Source organism: Plenodomus lingam, assembly GCF_022343315.1.
Source record: "Plenodomus lingam strain CAN1 chromosome Unknown contig_11, whole genome shotgun sequence".
NCBI classification, from domain to species: Eukaryota; Fungi; Ascomycota; class Dothideomycetes; order Pleosporales; family Leptosphaeriaceae; genus Plenodomus; species Plenodomus lingam.
Genome location: NW_027093929.1, coordinates 1678182 through 1697834, shown reverse-complemented (window position 1 = coordinate 1697834; position 19653 = coordinate 1678182). Strand labels below are relative to the sequence as shown.

Genomic DNA, 19653 nt, shown 5'->3' with positions numbered 1-19653 from the left:
CTTACATCTCTACCACAGTGAGGATACGATACCACGCGTACCAATATGCATATTTGAATCGCTTCAAGAAGTGCATAACTGTCACAAGATTTGATTGCCATTTTTCGTGTTTTAGATTGTGATTGATGGGTAGCGTCAAGAGCTTATGGGAATCGTTGGCTGAGGATGGGTGGAGGTATCTATGATGGGCTTGTGATTGGTTGGCTAAGATGTTAGAGAGGGGTGGTGTGTGTTAAAGGGCGACAGTAGAATTTACTGAATTGGATGGTCGGTTGGGTGGATGAGGTGTGGGCTGTTCTGAAAGATATAGGGAAGGAGAAGTCAGGTAGTGCATGATGGAAATGATAGGCAGTGAGAAAACCAGGTTGTAGCGAATTTGTAGTTTTGGGAATAGTTCCTATTCCAAGTGTGTATTTGTATCTCAACGTATGGAGGTAGTGACTTTGAGATTTTGCGTTCATGATTCATGTTATAAACCGTTGGATCAAAGGATCTCGTCATGGATCTCAAATGCTGCAGGATATGCGGAAAGCATCATGATTGTTATTATTTTCTTACTACATGAATAATCGACTGGGTCTACTCCACATCTCTGGTTATCAGAACTGGAAAATTTAGAAAGTGAGATGCCATACGTCCATCAACCTCTCATTGTTCTCGCCTAGTCCACCGTGGATCACAACGCTGTCATTACCAGTCTCGGCCTTGACAACATCTGCATCAAACCAACCACGCGGATCAGGCACGCCATCAGAGCCAGTAGGATGCAATTTGGTCCACCAGTTTTCGCTGATATCGTAGATCCACGCATCATTCAGCATCTTGCCTGCCCCTGCGTGTCCGAGGGATGAAGGATCTCGTTCACCGAACAGCGTGATGAGCTTGTCTTTACGGGCAAGACGTACAGGCAGAAGGATACAGACACTTCGTGCTTCAGGCCCGTCGTTGCCGTCAGCATTGAAGGTCTTCGTGCTCCAGGTGTTGCTAGAGATGTCGAAGATATCAATGCTTCCGCCTACTTCAGTGGTTCCATCGAAACCATTCATCCTGAACAGCTTGCCGTTGCTATGCGCGATTGATGTACCACCTCTCTGGGGCCCAGGGGCATCGGGGAGCTGGGTCCATGTGCGCTCTTTGACATCGAACTGCCACAGATCACAAAGACGCCCCTTTGCAGGACATCCGGCGTGCAGGAAGAACAACTTTTGATCATCACTGGTCGAGCAATGATAGCTTCGTGCAGGTGGATAGGCCGCCGAGGCATCTGCTGGAGTAATCTTGTACCATGAAGATGATGCTGGGTCGAAACTCCAGACAGCGCCAGCTTCTTCTATGGCGTCCATGTCGGTACCGCCACGACCAGAGAAGATGTACATTTTCCCATTGATAACTGCCGATGCACTCCCAACACGTGGGCTGGGTGCTGTGTATGTAGACTTTGTTTCGAGGGTGGTTGTCTCTGTATGTGTGAGTGAGTACCTTGATGGCCGGTACCGGTATTGGTGGGGGTGGGATGTACCAGGCTGCAGAGAGAAAATGTCGATCTTGTTGTCTACAGGCTCTCGGGGCTTCACTTCCCCACCGAATATGCATACTTTCTGGTTGACCACTGACAGGACTTGCGAAGAGCGACGAAGACGTTCTGTGTCGAGAAGGCGGGTCCATGTGCCCTTAAGGGTGTTGATTGGCAGGCTGGTTGGCATGTTGTTGGTAGGCGACGAGTTCAGAACTTGGAATTCGAATATTGTGCAAAGCGCCTTAATATAGGGATATGAAGTACTGTCTTGAAACAAGTTGAAGAGATTATATAATCAAGTGTGATCTTGTATATTGCGTCATTTCATTCGGCCATCTTGGAGGCGAGGGCGGTTCCACGTTCACTATACGGACTATCTCCGCTCGCACTAAGCCTCAAAACGACTAGCGGTCGATCACAAGGTGATGATACCAAAAAGTTCACCATCAACTTTACACGATCCACCAACGCGACTTGACGCGATTCAACGCGCCCAACATGCGTCTTCGCCTCACCATTCAGCGCAACAGTCTGCCTGCTGCCAACATTCTCTGGAATATTCCAGACACAAACAGTAATGCAGCATACACGATTACCCGCCTCCTCGAAGATGTCAACCACATTATACCACTTGAAGCCGAGAACTGGGGCCTAGAGGACTACATCGTGGAGGTAGACGGTTTCGAGTGTCTGCATTTCACACCTGTGACGCAGGCGCTGAAAGAAGATGATCACGTGTGGTGAGTACTCTCGAAACCATCTAGGTGCGCAGCTAATGGCTTGGTGTGCTAGCATCCGTCCTCTTATGACGGCCGAAGTCCGCGCACGAACCCTGACGGGGCGACTACAAATCTCAGATGGAGGTCAACATCTTGTGGATGGCGTGCCATTCGGGCGACCCTATCTGAGAGCACCGCATCGACCCGCCGTACGAATTCCTCCCCGCAAGCGCCAGCGAGCTGATCAGCACGAGGCAGAGGAGGTTTGGCAAGGCCGCGATTCCGTGGATGCGCTTCTGCAAGGAATGAACTATGGGCCAGTCCAGCAACAAATTGAGGAGGCGCCATCTTCGAACGATGCTGCGCTCTCAGGACCTGCTGGGCTAATACCCCCTCATAAGCGCCAACGACTGAACCCTAGGGAAGGAGCAGAGTCTCATGAGGCTGGAAAAACAATAGATCCACTCCAGGCAGCTTTGGGTAATTCGACTACACAAAACACAACAGCACATGGACACACTGGCAGCAGTCAAACACTCCCCGGCCGCACCGCGCAGAAACCACTGACCAGACAGCAACGTGGACAGACAGGTCAAGTGCATTTCAAGCAGCCAGTTGCAGAAGAGTTGGGAGCCAGCGAAGATGATGAGGATGAGAGTGAGGATGAGGACTTTGCGCCTGGGTACGAGAACAACAACTTTGGGGATACAGATAGTGACTCAAGCGATTCTGAGTCCGACTCAGAAGCATCATCAAGTGACTCGGACCTTTCACGATCAGAGTCAGACTCGGCCTCAGATTCTTCTAGCGCTAGCGAATCAGGTAGTGATAGCAATGCAAGCTCACCACCTGATATTGTCTCGTCGAAAGATGGTTCAAAGGCGCAGGTGAACCCACCAAATCCTACCTCATCAAACTTTGTGCCTCCAGGTAAGGGTCGAGCAGCTACCAAATTACGAAATAGCCGTCGTACCCGCACAAATCGCCTGCGCTATCTTAAGGAGACTGGTCAACTAGATCAGAATGCTACCCTTGCCGATCTGAAGGTATACGAAGATGCGAAGATGGGCAGAGTTGAAGAAGAGCCAATACCCAAGCACGCATTCTCGTCAGCATCAGGCAAGGGTAGTAAGAGTAGGTGCGTAGAAGACGAAGAGCCAACGCAAGCTGTTGCAAATGGACAGCCTAGTGAACTCGAGAAGAGGAGGCAGGAGTTGATGGCGAGACTTGGTGGATCTAGTGAGCCACTTCAGGCAGATGAATCTGCTCTGGACGTTTCACAGACCGTGGTGGAAGTACCCAATGGCTCCATACCCGAGATCTCAAGTGTGGAACAGTCTGCGAAGAAGGAAACATCTACCAGGCGTATGCGACCTGATGTATCTGCCATCGGTCGCATCATTGCTCGTCAGACGGCTCGGCCTGCAAAAAAGGCAAAGACGAAGGCTGTAGACGAGAGTCCTCCTGAGCCTGAAGGAGCGTCGGACCCTGATTTCTGGAGGTCCCGAATCAACTTGTCAGCTTTTGAATGTTGGGAGGAGGAATTTGAGCTGCGCGCGCCGCCCTTTCCGTTCAAGCAACATTGGGACCCGGTTAGCAAGCTTATGCGTGACAGGAAACACAAAGGGAAGAAGAAGGGCTGCGATTTCGAGGCTGCGAATGAATCGCGACGTTTCGATGATAAAGAAGACGAAATCATATTGAACTACGATGATGTTCCAGCACAAGTCAATCCAGATACCGAGATCAGTGCTGCTATCGAGAGCCAGCTTCGTCAAGATGTCGCTACCGCCACACAAGAGGCAGATCTGCCATCTTTACCAGAAGATGTAAGCGTACTGCCAGTCTTAACGTCGGCAGACATCAAAAGAGGTGCCGTCATCGTCTGCAAGTTCTTCGCAATCAACCCCAACACGATCTCCCCTGAAATTAGCGACTACAAGACAGCCGTCGTAGTACAAGAAGGCGATTCTGGTAATGGCGCTGGTACTATACAACTCAAAATTGCTGCGCGCGACTTACCACGGCGCGAGAAAAAGGTTGACAAACACGGGAACCGTATCTATGTTGCCGCTGATGCATTTTTGATGGAGGACGAAGATGACGAAGAAGAAGGATTATGGGAAGGACAGTTTGGTGAGCTGTTGGAGGCGAAGCTGTTGAAGGCCGGAGAGCCATGAAGATAGGTGCTTCGTCGACGTTTGTTAATGGTATTGAGCCTACGGATCCTCTTCAAGCGAAAACAACAACAACCCAAAGCTCAAGGAGTATCGACTTCATCATGGATCAATATACCCCGTTCTCTTCCACGTGCATTTCGACAAATTATTGGGTTATAGGCGAATCTCATCAAGTAGAACGTGCCGCCGACATGGAGTATTTACCCCGCCAAACGCCGCCCCGACCCCTCCACGAGCGTCTGCCGGTGACATACGGCCGCGACACCATCATTTTCAACAGCAACTACATGGAGAGTATGACACCTACAGTATCACACTAACACGGGCGGCTTTGATTTCACAGTGTTCTGTGGATTTACTCTAGGCACGCTTCCTGGAGAGGTCCAACCCCCGATGCAGGCTTTTCTTCGGTACTATTGATCCCCCGACTTAGCCCCCCTCTGACAACTGCCGCGGTGGGGTAGCTTCAGAATGAGGTCTAAGCAGCTTCGCGATGATACCAAGATGCCGTGGAATTGTAGAAATCTCGGGCGATTGTCTTTCCTCCTCTCTTTTCTTCTTGTCGATTCACTCCGTGGATTCTGCCCTTTACTGTCAACACGCTGCAACTTGTATTCCAACTACCAGTAACACTCCACCGTCAGTGAGCCAACCAGACGACCAGCCTAGACAAGAGACTAATATCGCATCAGACAACCATGCCTCTCCCTACCGGTGTGTACAGAGCCGACCACGTCGGTTCCTTCCTGCGCCCCAAGAACGTCCTCGAAGCCCGCACCAAAGCCGCCAACGGCGAGATCAGCGCGACAGAACTCCGCAAAGTCGAAGACGCTGCCATCTCCGAAGTTGCAAAGAGGCAGATTGAAAATGGCCTCCGGTCCATCACCGACGGCGAGTTCCGCCGCGCATACTTTCACCTTGACTTCCTAAAACATCTTGATGGTATCGAAGAGAAGGGCCAGGTCGGAAATATCAGACACAAGGATGGCTTCAGCCCGCCAACCCTCGTGGTCAAGGGAAAGCTTGGGCATCCCAAGGCGATCCAAGTCGAGGACTTCCGATTCCTTGAGCAAGCCATCAAGGATAATGGCGGTCAAGCGACAACAAAAGTCTGCATTCCCTCCCCGACCATGGTGCACTTCCGCGGTGGCCGCGCCAGCATCGACGTCTCCGCCTACCCCGACCTCGACATCTTCTTCGCAGATCTCGCTCGCGTATATCAAGAGGAACTCGCCTCCCTGTACGAAGCTGGCTGCCGCTTTGTACAGCTAGATGACACCAACCTGGCCTACCTGTGCGACCCGGACATGCGCAAAGCTGCCGAACAAGAGCGCAACGAGGACCTGTCCACCCTTCCTCGCAAATACGCAGAGTTGATCAACGCAGCAATCAGCAAGCGTCCCGCCGACATGAAGATCGGTATCCATCTTTGCCGTGGCAACTACCGCTCTAAATGGTTCGCGTCAGGTGGCTACGAACCCGTCGCAGAGGTCCTGTTCAAGGAGCTCAACGTGGATGCCTACTTCCTCGAGTATGATGATGCGCGGTCCGGCGACTTCAGCCCGCTGCGCCATCTCCCAGAACACAAGGTTGTTGTGCTGGGTGTTATGAGCAGTAAGAAGAACACGCTGGACGATAAGGAAGAGATCATCAAGAGGCTTAACGAAGCCGCGGCTATTGCACCAAAGGGCCTGGACCAACTCTGTGTGAGCCACCAGTGTGGGTTCAGCAGTACGGCTGAGGGCAATGAGTTGACAGAGGACGAGCAGTGGGCAAAGGTTAGGCTGAGTGTCGAGATTGCAAAGAGTGTCTGGGGTGAGGATTTGACGAAATAAAGAACAAGGATACGAAAAAAGGAAGGTATGTGCGCGACAGGAAATGCTACTCAACTTTAGCACCGTAAGACATAAGAAATAAACAAAAACTTTCAACATGTGTAATGACTGAGCCTTCAAAGTCATCATTCGCTTGTGATCTCAAGACTTACTGAATTGATTTCCATAAAGTTCATGTCTGTATCCTAGTATCGGAGCACATACAATACCAGCGTCTTTCGTTGTCTCAAACATAAACATCAGTATTGCAAACCCACAACTACATGCACTCACCCACATACCTCCCCACCGCCACAAATAACATGCACTTCAATGATCTTGTTTTTGGGCGAAGGGAGAGCCGGGTAGGGATCAAGTAGCATTGAGGACCATAGCGTATCATATTACCCAGACTACTGTGTCAGTGATGTAGCATGAGAATACGACGGTTGCACTAGTATTTACACGCCAAACAACTTATTCGTCATTACCAAAAACGAAAGTACACCCACGAAGTGAGAGTGCGCATTATCACTGCAGAAAGGGTGATTCACTCCTACTCCTCCCGTTCCAGCATCGCCTCATCAGCATTTACAAAGGCGGGGGGGAGGGGTTTCCAGTAAACATCTCTGTTGCCGGTTCAGCCCCAATCTTTCCCCTTCAAAAAGCGGGATACACGGATTGCGCCGATTGCTTTCTTTCTTGCTGGATGCTACGGCCTCGGGCACTGGGGCAGGTAGTATGATATCGGATGTGCTCTGGCAGGTCAGTCTCCAGGCGCATCAACAGCATGTCGTTCACAGGTCCAGTTTCATCGTGCAATTTACTTTATTATACGAAGGAATACAGCGTGCTGGAAAGAGAACCTCTTTGTGTAGTGTAGCGTGGAAGTTGTGAGGTTACGAATGTGTCTTTGGATGTATATGCTGTATAACAATCAGCTGAAGTGGCTTGCGGGTAATTGCGCGGGTACCTAGCTTTGGAGTCGTCATTTGGGGTACTGAGATCTATCTCACCATTATCGTCGTGAACGTCTTCTGAGAGCCTATGACGTGCCGCTTCTGACTTCCCGTCTTCGGGCTGTATTGATTTATGCGACACTTCCAAGGCTCTTAATTCTTTGCGTATGACTTCTGACGAGATTGCTTCCATGAAGAGCGGCTCGTTAGGCTTGTATCGTGATCTGCTGGATTTATGTTCTGATACGAATGTGTTTGACACCTCAGATTCGCAGGGCTCTATGTACATGTCTGTGGATATCACAAGGCTAGTTGTGTACTTCATCTTCACAGGATGAGGCCTGGGATTTAGATGTCTTTGCTGATGCTTTTGGTTGGGTTGCTGGACATGTTGGTAGAAAGTTCAGCCGAAGAAGTTTGTATAGGCTGGGTAGAAGCGGGCGATGTTGTACTAGGAAAAAGCTCTAAAGTGCACACCATTGCCCCCGAGAGATGTTTGCTGATTTGAGTGCTTGTTTGGGGCAAATGATTCGACGCGTGAACGGTTCGCTGCGTATATAAAGCGTGATTTTCGCAACTTGACAGCCTATTCCTAGTATCAGACGTACAAGTCATGTTTCTTCTCTGAACGTTGATGGAGTTGTGTATAAATATTCAGAGATAAAACAATGTTGAGTGGCCAAGGAGTATTGATTGAGAAAGAATGGAATAGTGACTCTGCTGAGTTGATTTGGGGGCAGTTCTGGCCTATTATTTGCTATCACGACGGTGATTGTTGGTGGTGGAATGTGGAAATAGTCCCGATATCAGGGCCTCCACGGACTGGTTACAACGACCTCCGGGGAAACGGTCATGATACCGGTGTGTGCTTTCAGAAACGCGCCTCGCCAATCAAGATCCTCTCGAAGCTATTTTGAAGTGAGACATAAACATTGGTATATGTCCATGCCCTCTCACAAGGGGTCGGTCAGGCTGCTCCCGATCTCATGGGCAAGACTACGGCGAGCTCAGTCCATTCAAAACAGCTAGATGAAACAGGTCTCTTGGTTGGTACAGACTCGTGCGAAATGCACTCAATGCTGTTTGAGCGTCACAATGTCGGAGATCACGAGGGGGCGTTTGTCGGAGGTGAAAAGAGGGCGATGTTGTACCGACCAAGATATAATCTACCTCACTTCTCGCTCCAAGTTCAACTCAACGTTGGATACCAGTTACAAGCCAACAACAGGTCAACCTGGCATATCGCCACCAAGTCGGACTGAGACATCTCTTGAAGACAATCTGAGACATATCGAGAGAATATGGAGGAACTCAAAGGGGGAAATCAGACCAAAAAGTTTCTAAAAGCTTTGTATGCAACATACGGAGAATGGAATATTTACAATTCCCGCTACTTCAGGCCATCCATTCGAAACCTGACGAATGGAAGCGTGTCTTCACGTGAACACCACTGTGATCAGTGTAGTAGTAATCTCACACGATCTTGTTATGAGAAATTACAGTATGTCTCTCAATGCAACAATGTAAACTGATCAGATCGAGCGCTAACGAAGTCCAGCCATGCTTATTGCAGCGAATGGGAAACCCGAGAGAGAGGAGGGAAACGCGTACGGGAACGCTGTGGGGAGAGATTTGCGATTCGCTCGGGTGGCTGTGGTGAACATTCCCGTGTAAAGGGTTATAACAGTTGCTTATATCGTCTGGCAGAAGGTCTCGATGTGAAGTTATCGGAGTTCGACGACCCCATCAACCGCGACCATGACCAAGGAGCCGAAAACAACGACCTTGAAGACAACCTTCAAGACGAGTTAACCGAGCTGAACGAACTAGCGGAGTCTCTGATTGAGAAGGAAGGATTTCTGCCTGTTAACTTTTATGACAGTTACTGGAAACACAAGGACAGACAGCAGGAATACGCGAAAAAGGACAAGAAGGGTGCGGCGGAGAATAGTCTCGAGACGACCGAAGAGAAGTATTCCGCCTCTACACGAGGCTACGATGGCATATTGAAGAATGGAAGCTACAAGGCCAACAAGTTGTATAGGCAACCGATGAAAAGGATAGATCTTCGTAAAGTGGCCCTGATGGAAGTGGGTCGCACGGCATCTCAGCCTCCTGTAGTCAAAGATAAGCTTACTGCGAAAGAGAAAGTCGCAGAATGGTGGGCTAATTGCGAGCAACAAAAGCAATAAAACAGATCAAAACTTTACAACATGTCTGCTGTGCAAAGTTCAAAGACATTAATGCCTTCTCCGGATAGAAAGCGGAATTGTCTCACTTAGATCGGTAGTTGACAGCCCTCGGCTATCTCAATCCTTTTCTCCTCTTTTAGCTAGTGGCTTTGGTGTCGGTGGGTCTCTATATACATGTATGCGACTTATAGACAATGATAACAGCAGATTGATTTTGGCCTGAGGCACTGGTACAGCGGTGAGGAGCAATTTGATATTACCAAATAAGAGCATAAGCCTGTACCTGATTGGATAAATAATTGATTCAAAGACCATTCGAAGTCGTGGACTGAAGTGCCACAAAACGTACACTACGGTAAAAAATTGTTTACTGTAGAATGGTACGCTAGGGGTTTACTATATAGGTGTAAACTGACCTCGTGTATACCTGTAAATAGGTTTAAAGTGGTGGTTTACTTTATTATAGGTGGTTTAAATTAAGTATAAAAAGTAGTTTTATATCTATTATACGCTATAATACCTAACTAAGACTAAAAGGGGTAGAAAAGATTAGCTTCACGCTATACGCACATATGACATAATAATAAGTTATGATATTTTTACTAGTAGGAGGTAGTGATAATAGAGGTGGTGGTAGAGGTAGTGGTAGAGGTGGTGGTAGAGGTGGTGGTAGAGGTAGTGGTAGAGGTGGTGGAGGTAGTGGAGGTGGTGGAGGTGGTAGAGGTGGTGATAGAGGTGGTGATAGAGGTGGTGATAGAGGTGGTGGTAGAGGTGGTGATAGAGGTGGTAAAGAAGATTAAAGAAAGGAGGGGTAAAATACTTAAATAGTTAGTAGGAAACTAGTTATTACTAATACTAGTAGATTAATAGAAGTAGAAATAAAAGTAGTTTACTTTTGTAGAATACATAGTATAATAAACCCTATTTAGGTTTACTTCTTCTACCTAAACCACTTCTTGGTCTACTTTAGATAAATATGGCTACTGTAAACCGGTTTTGTACTGTAGTGGTAGTCGATGGTGAAAATAGGTGCCACGATGTAGGGCTGAGTTGTTGGTACGAGAGTCACCGCTAGTGCAATGCTTGGTCCCCTGCACAGCTCGCTTAGTACCAAACCTCACTACATCATGCATCGTGGCATTGTGCAACGACACTCCATATTCTCTCAAAGCGGTACGGCGTCGATAACAATTGCAACATCTCCACAACATCCCCGCACAGTCATCCGTCTTAGGATGCAGTAGTCGCCCAAACTTGGAGCGCTGCTCTGGCGGGCCTTATCGATAATCGATAAACTAGATGCACGCCACACCACAGACCAAGGCGCATCTTCCCTTTCCAAGACGAGCCGGCGACTCTCGTCTGCTCTGTTTGCTCTTACGCGAGCAAATCTCACCTAATCTCTTTCACCAGTCCAACTGGCGTGGAAACGGCCCTATGGTACCAGTGATGTGGCTGGAGCTGCCGAGCTCTAGCTTCGGCGGAAAATGGGATATTAGCTGACGGTGATGTAGCTGATCAACCGACATTTCAGGTATGCAAACACAGGCTATTGCTTTGCAAGAACAATGCGAATGCTTTTCCTAATATATAAAACAGTCTGTCTAGGCGTCAGTTTAGCCTTGGACTGACTAGTGGGCGACGTGTCGTTGTTAGTTACGGTATGTAGTAGGTAGTGAAATGAAGATCCTCTGATGTCCAATTATTTCGCCGACACTAGAGTCAAGTAAGAAAGCTCAGTCTGGCATCGTGTTGGCTTCGAGTTAGCTCTGGTAGACACCAATAGGACGCAGTGGGGAACGATGGTGTACACTTACGCTTGACATTGGCTTCGACGAAAACCTAGAATAAGTAAGCACTTTAAAAGGTAGCCGCGGCAACGTCGATGGGGGCCTCTGGGAGAGTCAAGTTCCAGCTTCCCATACTTTATTTGCTTTCTTGCCTTTCATCTTTGGTGATTAGCTGCTGGAAATCATCCAAGATGCCTTTCGTTATCAAAGCTGCAATTTTCAGTGTTGCCTGGCAATCTCTGTATGCGACTACACTCGCCCAGGGCGGATCATGGAGCGCTGTGATCGATTTCCCTATCATTCCCGCAGCCGCATATGTTGTTCCCGAATACCCATCAGCCAGCCGTCTGATGTTTTTTTCAGCATGGTCTCCGAATTCCTTCGGACAATGGCGAGGTTTCACCCAGTTCGCAGAATACAATTTCATGACGGGGGAAGTCTCACAGCGCGAAGTCAGCGAAACGAAACACGACATGTTTTGTCCGGGCATGAATTCTCTAGCTGATGGAAGACTGATCATCACTGGCGGCAGCAATGCAGAAAAAACGACCCTATACGACCCTAGAAGCAACACATTTGCTTCAGGGCCAGATATGTAAGTATTGGTTGTTTTAAGATAGGTCACAGGAGACTTACCATAGAATCGTCTAGGCGCATCCCTAGGGGATACCAGAGTTCGACAATACTCTCAAATGGCAAGGTTTTCACCATCGGAGGTTCCTGGAGTGGCATGGAAGGCGGCAAAACAGGCGAAATCTATGATCCTGCAGCGAACACATGGACTATTCTTCCTGGTGCAGCCGTAGAACCCATGTTGACAATGGACAACAGCGGTATATTCCATGCGGATAATCACCCCTGGCTCTTCCCATGGCGTAACGGTTCTGTATTCCAAGCTGGCCCCAGCAAAGCAATGCACTGGTACTTTACTGATGGCGAGGGTGGTGTCACCCCTGCTGGCATCCGAGATTCGGCAAACGATGCTATGTGCGGCGTAAACGTCATGTATGATGTGGGCAAGATCTTCACGGCTGGAGGTGCGAATTCGTACGGCGATGTCCCAGGTCTCAGTGTGGCCCACCTAATCGATATCGACAAAGTGGGTGCGCCCGCTGTGGTTGAGAAACTCCCCAATATGAAGTACAAACGGGCCTTTGCCAACGTTGTTGCTCTCCCGGACGGTAAAATCCTGGTCAGTGGAGGTCAGCAGTGGGCGAAAGGCTTCACAGACCGCGAGCCCGTCTTTGCTCCTGAACTGTTTGATCCTGCCACAAAAACCTTTACCGAACTATCACCAGAGGCCATCCCGCGCAATTACCACTCCGTTTCAATCTTGTTGGCTGATGGAAGAGTCTTCAGTGGCGGCGGTGGACTTTGTTATGATAATGGTACCGGCGCCATCTCAGCAAAATGTCGCAACACAGTCGATCATCCTAATGGGCAGATATTCACGCCACCATACCTCTTGACAAACGCGTCAAGGCCAGTCATCAGTAACCTTGTCGCAAGTACTGTGGCACCGGGCGGCCAACTCAGGCTTTCTATGGAAGGATCGACGAAGGGTGTGAGATTTTCCTTGATCAGGATTGGTAGTGTAACTCACAGCATCAACACTGATCAGAGGCGAGTGCCGTTGTCTCCCAGTGTGGTGGGTGGAGAGGTTGTTTTGCCTATTTTGGCAGACAGAGGGGTTATGCTGCCAGGAGCTTGGTACCTCTTCGCTGTCAGCGCGCAGGGAGTTCCAAGCATTGCCCGAACGGTATACATACGGTAAACGCAGAGGTTAGACACATGTGGGAATAGCGGAGCATGAGGTAATAGTATCGAAATGAAATAATGTAATGAGTCTACTATTCGTGGTAACAAGCTGTCTCCACTTGCTACTACTCCTCGAGTCCTGTCGTTCTGAGAACTTGAAGTCGGCCACACATGACTTTAGTTGACTTAGTTCCTGATGAAGGCGCATCTGCGGGGAATTTCCGAGTCGTCTGTATGCCGATTGTACAGTGCAGTGTATGCAACATCTAATATTGCTTTCCAAGGTTCTGACGGGCCGATCGGCGCTAATGCTGTGTTTGGACAGGTTGAGATATTGTCTGCAGTTTCAGCATTCGCGCGGCGGCGATAGCACCCAAAAACGTGATCTGTTTAAGATCCTTGGATAGCTAGTAGTGGTGGAGTTGGTCTCAAATTTCAAACATAGTCATATCATCAAAGTATCCTGTGCATAGAGATGAGTGATCCTGGCATCGAATGTGATTTTTCAAAGTCAGCCACCTGTTGTGTCGATGGTAAGACATCTTGTGATGCTTTATTGCTCTACAATTCCCTTGGTCTTTTCGTAGCCTATTTACAATGGGTATAGGCTTTGTGACAGCGTTGCGTGATTTGTTTCAGAGCTGGCCACTGGCTGCAGGTGCCGACTGAGGCTGACCGTATGTCAGGGCTTATGACTAGTGAACAGATTCAATTGTGGTGATTGCGTAGCCATTACTACCATGGCATGGAGGCTTGAGAGTAGATCGGACCATGTGACAGCATTTCAATCGATTGACATCGCATAACACATATTGCGAATCCTCTATCGGCTGTTGCTCTCTCCACTCTCTTGCCCACTTTCGGCCTTGTCCCCCTTTGTTACTTCCTTGTCGCCAGAACCACTCCCACCACCTTTGTAATGACTGCCCTCTTTTCCAGGCTCGAAGATGGTGTTGCCTGAGCTCAGTCATCTGTGTTAGTAAATGACATGTGAAGTGGCTGGGGAGGATCGCATGCACGACGCACAATGTGCCCAAGCGCCATCCTTCGTCAAATCAGCCCCAGCACCACATTCGGGACATTTGACCATGGTAGGAAGTGTAGAGATCAACTTCACTCTTCAGGGAGAGGGTTTTTTGAGATTCGTATGTGCTAGTGATGTGATGGAGTTTCCTCTGTGGATTGAGCTAAGAGGATGAGGGTTGGAGCGAGAGTCTCGCCAAGATGAGGGGCTGGATGTCATTGATATTGCTCCCCGACCACTCACAAATGTGAATCTACACTTCTACTCTTCCCTTATCACCGGTAATGGCGAATATTCACATCTACATGCTCTGTACTAGAAGCATACACTAGGTGCATGTGTCGGATGTAGATTCAATCGGCAGATGTTGCCCCTGCAGTAAGCGCATCGGAATAGAGTTTGTTGTAACTACTCTACGAATACAAGCTGCCAGGGAGATTGGAGCATCCTTGGGGAATCCAGCAGGATGGAGATGCATCTTACCTTCAAGCCATTACAGCCTATAGTGCTGCATCCGCTTTCGTCCGAGCCGCAAAGTCTACTCACCCGCCCCCGCCCTTTCGGCGGTGAACCACAACTCGCCATACAACCGACTACTCAACCTCGTTAGTCCTAGTCTCAACCAGCGTTTGGGCTTTGACGATTGTTATGCCACTCATCGGGCTGCATCGGTTTACACATCACAGCACATCAGATGCGATAAGTAGGTTCGACCTGAGTACCTTACCTTACCTTACCGGAATCCTTGTATCGTCTAGCTTGATTAGCCGATTGGATATGACTATACAAGCGAGCGAGGCACCTCGAGCCGATGTCTCTGAAGGATTGTTATTCTTGCAGTAGGGTATTCCTAACGTTGCACGTCCATCTAAAGCGATGTTATTCTGCTTTTACACCTTCCATCAACTCAATCGGTCTCAGGATTACATCTGCAGTATGATCCGACTAGTACACTAGCATGCAGTCAAACAGCGCATCAGACCAGGTTCTCTATTTATGCACAATAGAACCATTGATCACAGCTATCAGCCTTATGGATTCAAGGGGGATCTACACGGGCAGGGAAACAAGGCCAAAATCGCTCTGCCGCGTCAGTTTTGCCAGGAATCTGAATCACGGCATGGAAGCACCCACCTCATTGCGCCCCTCACGGTCTCTACACACCCGCTCCTAAACGGTTTTGGATACAGATCGATGAAAATCTAGACTCAAACACATTGGTATCCGCGGGGAAGCTGGCCCCCAACAAGGACGCGACGCGAGTTCTCTTGGTTCGCAGGCATTTGTACCAAATCAGCTATTCTATTCACTCATCGTAAACGCATGGCGCATGGCATATGTTCCTCTCCCTGTCAGAGAATCTTGAAGGCTTGGACCCTTGTGTACGGACAGAACCGCTTCTGGTATTTCATGCCCGACGGCCACAGACGGATGGAGCGGTCCGCACATAGCGTCTGGGCTGCGGGAGGGAGATTTGGGGACCACGGTTGGATTTGGTCTTCAGACGGCTCACGAGATGTCTTTACATACTTTTACCTCCCAGTTGACCTTGCTTAGGGATTGTCTATCTACAAAGATTGTTCTTTAACTCTTGTACGCTACCATAAACTTCAAAGACGATCCAATGACAATTGGATTCAGGTAGTGCTCCAGACGACTGATACGACCTGACACGACTTTCTTCATTCTTATTAACCCAAAATATCATGGCGGACGCAATGGCACTGCCGCCATACTCGAACATTTCTCATATCTACTTAGCACCTGTGATTACTCTTGGAGTAATCACCTTGATGTTGGTCATTGCGCGCATATACACACGTCTGACTAGGACCGGGAGGCTACATACTGACGACTGGCTTATCGCAGTAGCAGAGGTGTGTCACTGAAGCTCTTCTCCAAGATCCTATGGCCACTGATGCTATCTTGACAGCCTCTTTCGATCGTTTCGATCGGTGTTGCCATCGCGGCGATAGATTCTGGTTGGGGTAAACCATCAGCTTACTTCACACCAAAGGAGCTGGTAAACACGATCAGACTCCAGTTTGTGTTTCAGACTGTGTGGATCGTTACGTTTGGCCTTGTCCGTCTCTCCGTCGCATATTCGTTGCTACGATTCGGAAACGATAGACTATGGAGATGGCCGCTGTACTTTCTCATGATGTTGCAAGTCTTGATCTCTTCGAGCTACTTCATCATGCAATTCGCTCAGTGCAAGCCCATCAGCGCAAATTGGGACAATGTGCCAGGTGCGAAGTGCTGGGACCTGGGCCCGACGGTCACCTATGGCTACGTCGTTGCTGGTAAGCCATGACAAGATCGACAAGACGACATGTACTCACAGTTCGCAAGGATTCTACATTTTCACGGACGTCGTCCTTTCACTCATGCCCATTCGCCTGATCCGGACCCTACATCGCAGCACTGCCGAGAAGATCCTGATCGGTGTCCTAATGGCGCTCGGTCTATCTGCCACTGCCATTGCTTGTGCAAAAGTGAGCACATTCACAGATTTTGGAAAAGGCGACATAATGCAAGGGACGATTGTGCCTTCAGTGTATGCCAAGGTTGAGGAGCAAGTGGGCATCATTGCTTCTTCACTGCCTTGTCTGAAGGGACCAGCACAGAGCCTCCTCAAGAAGCTGGGGCTATTGAAAGAACATCACTTGACAACGCCCAGTTTCGTTGGCGATTTCAGTTTGCCCGGGACGAGGAAGGATACCGCAAGGAGCAGCAGCAATGACACGCTGAATACGAAGGGCAAGGTTCGAGTCGACTCGGTAGCCGTAGCCTTGGGCAACAATGCAGGATCTAACTTGGCTCAACAGGGATATGGGAGCAACATTCGGTTGGCCGTATGATTGAATGAGCGACGTCTTTTCTTAGTACATATGATTGGCATATTAACCTCTGCAGGTTGCTTTTAGGGTTGAGATGTCTGCATGTATAATGACGTTACGGCCATGTTCATTAATCGCAGAAAGAGCTACTACCAGAACATTGCTGAATAACAGGGTGACGAGAAATATGTCTCCCGCCACGCATATCACGTGCCAGACATAATCACCCCTAAAGTGTTTCGAATCACACAGACATTTTCCAACGAGGGCGCAGTTCATATGACCATGGAATTAGCGCTGCGTGAACTCGTATTTAGTATAGGGTTAGGCCGTGCCAAGCTCTACTAGCTAGCTAAGCGAGGTTAACTAAATATTATGCTGTAAGATTTTGCAACGCGTTCTAAACCTATTCTAAACATATTCTATACTAGTAACACTATAAGCTACTACTACTATACCTATTACTAACGCATCCCTTATATCCTATATAAGTAGATTAAAACGTGTTTAGAACGTGTTCTTAATATATTACCTATATAGCCTATATAAGCACCTCTTCTCTTATTAGGTAAGAGCTATCTTTATATTACTAAACTAGTATTATATACCTATACCCTTAGCTATATAATTAAGGGTATACTAGGAGAATAGCTATATACTTAATAATTGCTAGTATAAGTAGTAGTCCTTAACTATTACTATAAGTAAGGTATATATTATGCCCCTATAATATATTACTAACCTATTCTAAACTTATTCTATTTACTTTTACTTACTTCCTTAATACTACTACTACTATTCTTCTTTAGCACTTTATATAGTTGCCTAAATTTATCTCTAATATTACTATCTAGTTTAGATATATTATCTAGTACTACTATACTAAACTCTAGTATAGTATTTAGGAACACCTATATATTATTAAGAATAGGTTTAGAATATATTTAAAAAAGATAGTAATAAAAACTATATTTACTTACTTAAATTACCCTAATTTATACTTAACTATAGGCTAGTTTATATAACTATAAAAATTTGCTGCTGTGACGTGGACTTGAACCTACAGGGATATTCTAACCACTTGGAGTAAAGCCCAAGTCGCCCGACGCTAAACCCATGGTCATATGACATGCCACCACTTTTCCAACGCGTCTGTATACATGAAATAATCCCACAAAATGCATAGGCCAAGTCCACGCAAGACAGGAAACATCTCGGGCTACATTCGTGCGAAACTCTGGATAATCTCGGCTAGACTTGTTTCTGTTACCTAAACTAGCGCCTCTTGTTTCCGCCTTGCTGTGCACTTCGCTTTGACCCGTTTGCTTGCGTGCGGAAAGCTCTGGACTGTGTGCCTTTTTCCTTTTGCATCGGTGGATGCTTTTGAGCTGATGGGGGCCTGGCTGATGTGTCTCCAACGGGCTTGGACAGGCTTCCTGAACTGTACCTACAGCTGGTTCTAGGGCGAGAAAAGCGGTGCAGTGTTCATCCATTGCACAAAGAATCGGCTTCAGCGTCTCCAACAATGGCATAGTTTGCCATGGTCCAGGGCGCCGGTAGTCCGGGGTGCATTTGGGTCGAGTCCCGATATAGGAAGGCTCCCCTTTGTGGTTGTGAGCCTTGCTTTCCTAGTTCGATGTTTGCCGGACGTCAACGTCAACCTCAACGTCTATACTTTGTTGACGCTGTTTTCCTTTTCGACTTTGGACATTACACTGCCAACTGTCGTCGCTGATCCACGTCTAGCTTGTCTGGTCATCCGTTAGACGGTACTCTAGTCACTACCCCGTTTTCTTCTTCTCCTACGGTACTTCTCCTGCTTCTTCGCCGTTCTCCTAGATCGGGCTATCCACGCATCGCCCTCGCGCCACACAACAATGCCACCATGGGACCCTCTGGTCCCAGCCGAACGCTACCTACAGCGTAACCTCGCCCGGCTCCCCAAACCACTCAGTCACTGGCTCGGCTATCGCGAGAAAGCCGCACCGACGTCTCCAACCTGGATGGTCTGCGTCTACGGCTTCATTGGCGCCTTTTGCGGTCTCAGCGTCATCCTTGCCATTTTCGGGCACAGCGAGTATTTTAAAAGTCGCGCGGTGCCACCGATTGTCGCTTCCTTTGTACGATCAAGAAGCTCGGCCATTATGGAACGTAGTCGTACATGAGCTAACATGTCCAAAAGGGTGCCTCTGCCATTCTCTGCTACGGCGCCATCGACGCCCCACTCGCCCAACCACGCTCCCTCATCTTTGGCCATTTCTTCAGCGGCCTCACCGGCGTCATCATGGCCACAATCTTCCAACTCAACCTCCAAGAAGACGAATTCCCAAACCTGCAATGGCTCGCCTGCAGCCTAGCCACCGCCTTTGCCCTCGTCGCCATGCATCTCACAAAGACGACGCATCCGCCCGCCGGCGCAACGGCGCTGATGCCCTGTCTGGACCCTAATATCTGGGCCCTGCGTTGGTACTTTTTGCCCGTTTTGCTGTTGTCATCGGCTGTTGTTCTTGTTACGGCGTTGATGGTGAATAATATTCAACGCCAGTATCCACGGTTTTGGCTTGCTCAGCTTCCTCCGCCGCAGTCGCAGCCGCAGCTGCAAAATGATGAACATCGCCATCGTAAACCGCCCTTGGAGGACGCTTCTTCTGTGGGTAGTCCGCATAGTGCATTGCGTGAGCTTGAGAGTGGGCAAAGGACTCATTAGGCTGACTCTCTTCTGGACTATGAAAAAGGGAGGGAGGGTTCCCTTGATGACGTTACCACACACACCACCATCTGCATCATCTGCATCATCTGCATCATCTGCATCATCTGCATCATCTGCATCATCTCATCAACCGCTTGTTTGTTTTTTAGTT

The 19653-nt window shown here is 48.5% G+C and overlaps 9 protein-coding genes across 9 annotated transcripts; 6 read left to right on the top strand and 3 right to left on the bottom strand.

Moving 5' to 3' along the window:
- Window positions 1–614: 614 nt before the first annotated feature.
- IAQ61_000971 (uncharacterized protein) lies at window positions 615–1703 on the bottom strand (the record flags this gene model as incomplete). Its single annotated transcript, XM_066094902.1, has 1 exon — window positions 615–1703. The coding sequence occupies one exon, from the start codon at window positions 1701–1703 to the stop codon at window positions 615–617; it is 1089 nt and encodes a 362-aa protein (XP_065955210.1).
- A 311-nt stretch (window positions 1704–2014) lies between these two features.
- On the top strand, window positions 2015–4415 carry IAQ61_000970 (uncharacterized protein; the record flags this gene model as incomplete). Its single annotated transcript, XM_003841277.1, has 2 exons — window positions 2015–2256; window positions 2309–4415. 2 exons carry the CDS (start codon window positions 2015–2017, stop codon window positions 4413–4415), a joined length of 2349 nt encoding a protein of 782 aa, XP_003841325.1.
- A 505-nt stretch (window positions 4416–4920) lies between these two features.
- On the top strand, window positions 4921–6318 carry IAQ61_000969 (uncharacterized protein; the record flags this gene model as incomplete). The annotated part of the gene is made up of 2 exons (XM_003841278.2): window positions 4921–5058; window positions 5108–6318. Coding segments are annotated over 2 exons (1281 nt in total), but the record flags the coding sequence as incomplete, so codon positions are not given.
- A 742-nt stretch (window positions 6319–7060) lies between these two features.
- On the bottom strand, window positions 7061–7513 carry IAQ61_000968 (uncharacterized protein; the record flags this gene model as incomplete). The annotated part of the gene is made up of 1 exon (XM_066094901.1): window positions 7061–7513. The coding sequence occupies one exon, from the start codon at window positions 7511–7513 to the stop codon at window positions 7061–7063; it is 453 nt and encodes a 150-aa protein (XP_065955209.1).
- A 1235-nt stretch (window positions 7514–8748) lies between these two features.
- On the top strand, window positions 8749–9380 carry IAQ61_000967 (uncharacterized protein; the record flags this gene model as incomplete). Its single annotated transcript, XM_066094900.1, has 2 exons — window positions 8749–8795; window positions 8876–9380. The coding sequence occupies 2 exons, from the start codon at window positions 8749–8751 to the stop codon at window positions 9378–9380; spliced, it is 552 nt and encodes a 183-aa protein (XP_065955208.1).
- A 1962-nt stretch (window positions 9381–11342) lies between these two features.
- Window positions 11343–12944, top strand: IAQ61_000966 (uncharacterized protein; the record flags this gene model as incomplete). The annotated part of the gene is made up of 2 exons (XM_003841280.2): window positions 11343–11765; window positions 11822–12944. Exons 1-2 carry the CDS (start codon window positions 11362–11364, stop codon window positions 12942–12944), a joined length of 1527 nt encoding a protein of 508 aa, XP_003841328.2. The 5' UTR covers window positions 11343–11361.
- A 665-nt stretch (window positions 12945–13609) lies between these two features.
- On the bottom strand, window positions 13610–14251 carry IAQ61_000965 (uncharacterized protein). The gene is made up of 2 exons (XM_003841281.2): window positions 13955–14251; window positions 13610–13885 (listed from the first exon to the last, which is right to left on the bottom strand). The coding sequence occupies exons 1-2, from the start codon at window positions 14016–14018 to the stop codon at window positions 13752–13754; spliced, it is 198 nt and encodes a 65-aa protein (XP_003841329.1). The 5' UTR covers window positions 14019–14251; the 3' UTR covers window positions 13610–13751.
- Window positions 14252–15670: 1419 nt separating this feature from the next.
- On the top strand, window positions 15671–16813 carry IAQ61_000964 (uncharacterized protein; the record flags this gene model as incomplete). Its single annotated transcript, XM_003841282.2, has 3 exons — window positions 15671–15829; window positions 15886–16255; window positions 16305–16813. The coding sequence occupies 3 exons, from the start codon at window positions 15671–15673 to the stop codon at window positions 16811–16813; spliced, it is 1038 nt and encodes a 345-aa protein (XP_003841330.2).
- A 1186-nt stretch (window positions 16814–17999) lies between these two features.
- IAQ61_000963 (uncharacterized protein) lies at window positions 18000–19499 on the top strand (the record flags this gene model as incomplete). The annotated part of the gene is made up of 2 exons (XM_003841283.2): window positions 18000–18912; window positions 18975–19499. Exons 1-2 carry the CDS (start codon window positions 18670–18672, stop codon window positions 19497–19499), a joined length of 768 nt encoding a protein of 255 aa, XP_003841331.1. The 5' UTR covers window positions 18000–18669.
- Between the last annotated feature and the right edge of the window lie 154 nt (window positions 19500–19653).

Coding starts and splice junctions, on each gene's coding strand:
- IAQ61_000965 (XM_003841281.2), bottom strand. CDS start 14,018: ATGGTCAAATGTCCCGAATGTGGTGCTGGGGCTGATTTGACGAAGGAT. Junction 13,886..13,954: donor GGATGGCGCTTGGGCACATT/GTGCGTCGTGCA, acceptor GACTGAGCTCAG/GCAACACCATCTTCGAGCCT.